The 2,714-nt window shown below is 38.3% G+C and overlaps 1 protein-coding gene across 1 annotated transcript; it reads right to left on the bottom strand.

Annotated features, from left to right (window-relative positions):
* Positions 1 to 756: 756 nt before the first annotated feature.
* On the bottom strand, positions 757 to 1,635 carry LOC107062789 (uncharacterized). Its single transcript, XM_015313857.1, has 2 exons — positions 1,378 to 1,635; positions 757 to 1,236 (listed from the first exon to the last, which is right to left on the bottom strand). The coding sequence occupies exons 1-2, from the start codon at positions 1,633 to 1,635 to the stop codon at positions 757 to 759; spliced, it is 738 nt and encodes a 245-aa protein (XP_015169343.1).
* Between the last annotated feature and the right edge of the window lie 1,079 nt (positions 1,636 to 2,714).

The following is a 2,714-nucleotide window of genomic DNA, read 5'->3' as shown; positions in this document are numbered from 1 at the left end:
AAAAGTGGCATAATGCATGGTTTCTAGCCAAAATGTCCCTTTTTAAAGCATGTTTTGCATGGTCATCATACTTAGTACTTAATTGTGCTAATTCCATATTTCTCTATTTTCTACTAGTGTAGGTTCCGGAAAGTGAGCGGGTTCTATAGTAAGCTTGGAACTTGAAGTTCTTCCAAGATCTTGTGGTATGTCCTCATATGTCGAGGACAAGACTTTTCTATTCTAATTTTATGATAAGGTTCTTGTAATAGACTTAATAGACTTTTTTTTATTGTAAGGGGCCGTGTCCCTACTTATGTTTTGTGATTGTGTCTAAGATGGTCATGTGAGACTTAGACTTCCGCTGTGTGTTTTTAAAGTTGTTTTAATGAAGCTTGAATGTTTGGATGTAAATAAGTTTTTAATTCCTCACTATTATCATTATTGAATGCAATGAATGACTATGTGGTTTGTATAAGACCCCTTCGGGGTTGAGTACGCCTTGTTACGACTTGGGGGTGCTCCCAGGTCGTGACATTATCGAAACAAGAATCAGGTCAAACGTAGTTCATGTTGATTGATTTTCTTCTTCTTTTTTTTCTTTTTTTTTATATGAAAGAACCAAGGAAGCAGAAGAGAACCAAGGAAGTAAATTAACTCTCAGCAAGGGTGACAACATATGAATTAATACTTAGACACATAACCAAGAATTTCCATTACATCAACCTTTGAAATGTCAAGTCCAAACATAAGGGTTTCTAATACCGAAAAATTACATCATATATAATATCTCTTCACAGCATCAACATTGATGACCATTTCTATCATTTTGCCTTCTATATCTGCTAAGTAAAGAGCACCATTGGATAATACATTCTTTACAATGAATGGTCCTTTCCAATTTGGAGAAAATTTGCCTTTGACTTCAGCCTGGTGTGGCAGAATACATCTCAACACTAATTGACCCTCTTCGAAACGCCTGGGACGCACCTTTTTGTTGTATGCTCGTGCCATTCTTTTCTGGTACAATTTTCCATGGCATACTGATGTCAATCGTTCCTTATCAATCAAACTTAATTGCTCCAAGCGTGTTCTGATCCACTCATCATCATTAATTTCAGCCTCTACAATAATCCGCAGGGATGGAATCTCAACCTCTGCAGGTATAACTTCCTCAGTCCCATATACCAGCGAATAAGGGGTGGCACCCACTGACGTACGAACTGTAGTGCGATAACCCAACAAAGCAAAAGACAACTTTTCATGCCATTGTCGAGAACTTTACACCATTTTATGAAGTATCTTTTTTATATTTTTGTTAGCAGCTTCTACAACCCCATTTGCTTTTGGGCGATAAGGAGTCGAATTTTGATGTTCAATCTTAAATTGATGGCATACCTCTTGCATTAAACGACTGTTGAGATTTGCAGCATTATCGGTAACAATTGCCTTTGGAGTACCAAATCGACAGATGATGTTGAAATGAATGAAATCCACCACGACATTTTTGGTCACTGACTTAAAAGTTACTGCTTCCACCCACTTTGTAAAGTAATCAATGGCCACTAGGATGAACCTATGACCATTCGATGCTTTTGGTTCTATTGGTCCAATCACATCTATTCCCCATGCCACGAAAGGCCATGGAACAGACATCGCATGTAACTCGGAGGGAGGAGAATGTATCAAATCACCGTGTATTTGACATTAATGACATTTACGAACAAATCGTATAGAATCCCACTCCATGGTGAGCCAATAATAACCTGCTCAAAGTATCTTTTTTGCCAGCACATATCCATTCATGTGAGGTCCACAAACTCCTGAGTGTACTTCAATCATTATTGTTGAAGCTTCTTTAGCATTTACACATCTTAGAAGACCCAAATCAGGTGTTTTCTTGTACAATATGCCTCTGCTTAAGAAAAAACTGCTAGCTAGTCGCTGAATAGTCCTTTTTTGATTACTAGTGGCATTAGTAGGATATTCTCCGAACTAAAGATATGTTTTAATATCATGGAACCAAGGTTTACCGTCAAATTCTTCCTCCACCATGTTGCAATAAGTATGTTGATCACGAATTTGTATATACAAAGGGTCGATATGAGCTTCATCAGGATGTTGGAGCATCGAAGATAAAGTTGCCAATGCATCAGCAATCTCATTATGAACTCTAGGAATGTGTCTAAACTTTATTGACACAAACCGTCGACAAAGATCTTGTAAACAATGTTGATATGGTATGGGCTTTGGGTCACGAGTCTCCCATTCTCCTTGAATTTGATGGACTAGTAAGTCTGAGTCTCCTAGCACTAATAACTCTTGGATGCCCATGTCAGCAGCTAAACTCAAACCTAGGATGCAAGCCTCATACTCTGACATATTATTGGTACAATAAAATCTAAGTTTGGCTGTTATAGGGAAATATTCCCCTGATTTAGACATAAGAACTGCTCCTATCCCAACTCCCTTCTTGTTAGAGGCACCGTCAAAGAACAACTTCCATCCTTGATCCTTATCATGAATAACTTCATCGATACATGACACCTCTTCGTCTGGAAAGTAGGTCTTAAGTGGTTCATATTCATCATCAATAGGGTTCTCTGCCAAATGATCTGTCAATGCTTGAGCCTTCATTGCGGTCCGCGTCACATAGATAATGTCAAACTATGTGAGTAATATTTGCCATTTCGCAAGCCTGCCCGTGGGCATGGGCTTTTGAAAAATGTATTTTA

The sequence above is a fragment of the Solanum tuberosum genome, unplaced genomic scaffold (genome assembly GCF_000226075.1).
Source record: "Solanum tuberosum cultivar DM 1-3 516 R44 unplaced genomic scaffold, SolTub_3.0 scf00271, whole genome shotgun sequence".
Classification (NCBI taxonomy): domain Eukaryota; kingdom Viridiplantae; phylum Streptophyta; class Magnoliopsida; order Solanales; family Solanaceae; genus Solanum; species Solanum tuberosum.
The sequence above is the reverse complement of the archived record's forward strand: the minus strand, read 5'-3'. Positions and strand labels throughout refer to the sequence as shown.

Excerpts from the sequence above, each read along its gene's own strand:
- LOC107062789 (XM_015313857.1), bottom strand. The coding sequence starts at position 1,635 with ATGTCTGTTCCATGGCCTTTCGTGGCATGGGGAATAGATGTGATTGGA. Across the intron at positions 1,237-1,377 it reads ACAGTCGTTTAATGCAAGAG|TTGTCTTTTGCTTTGTTGGG; the intron begins GTATGCCATCAA and ends TGGCATGAAAAG.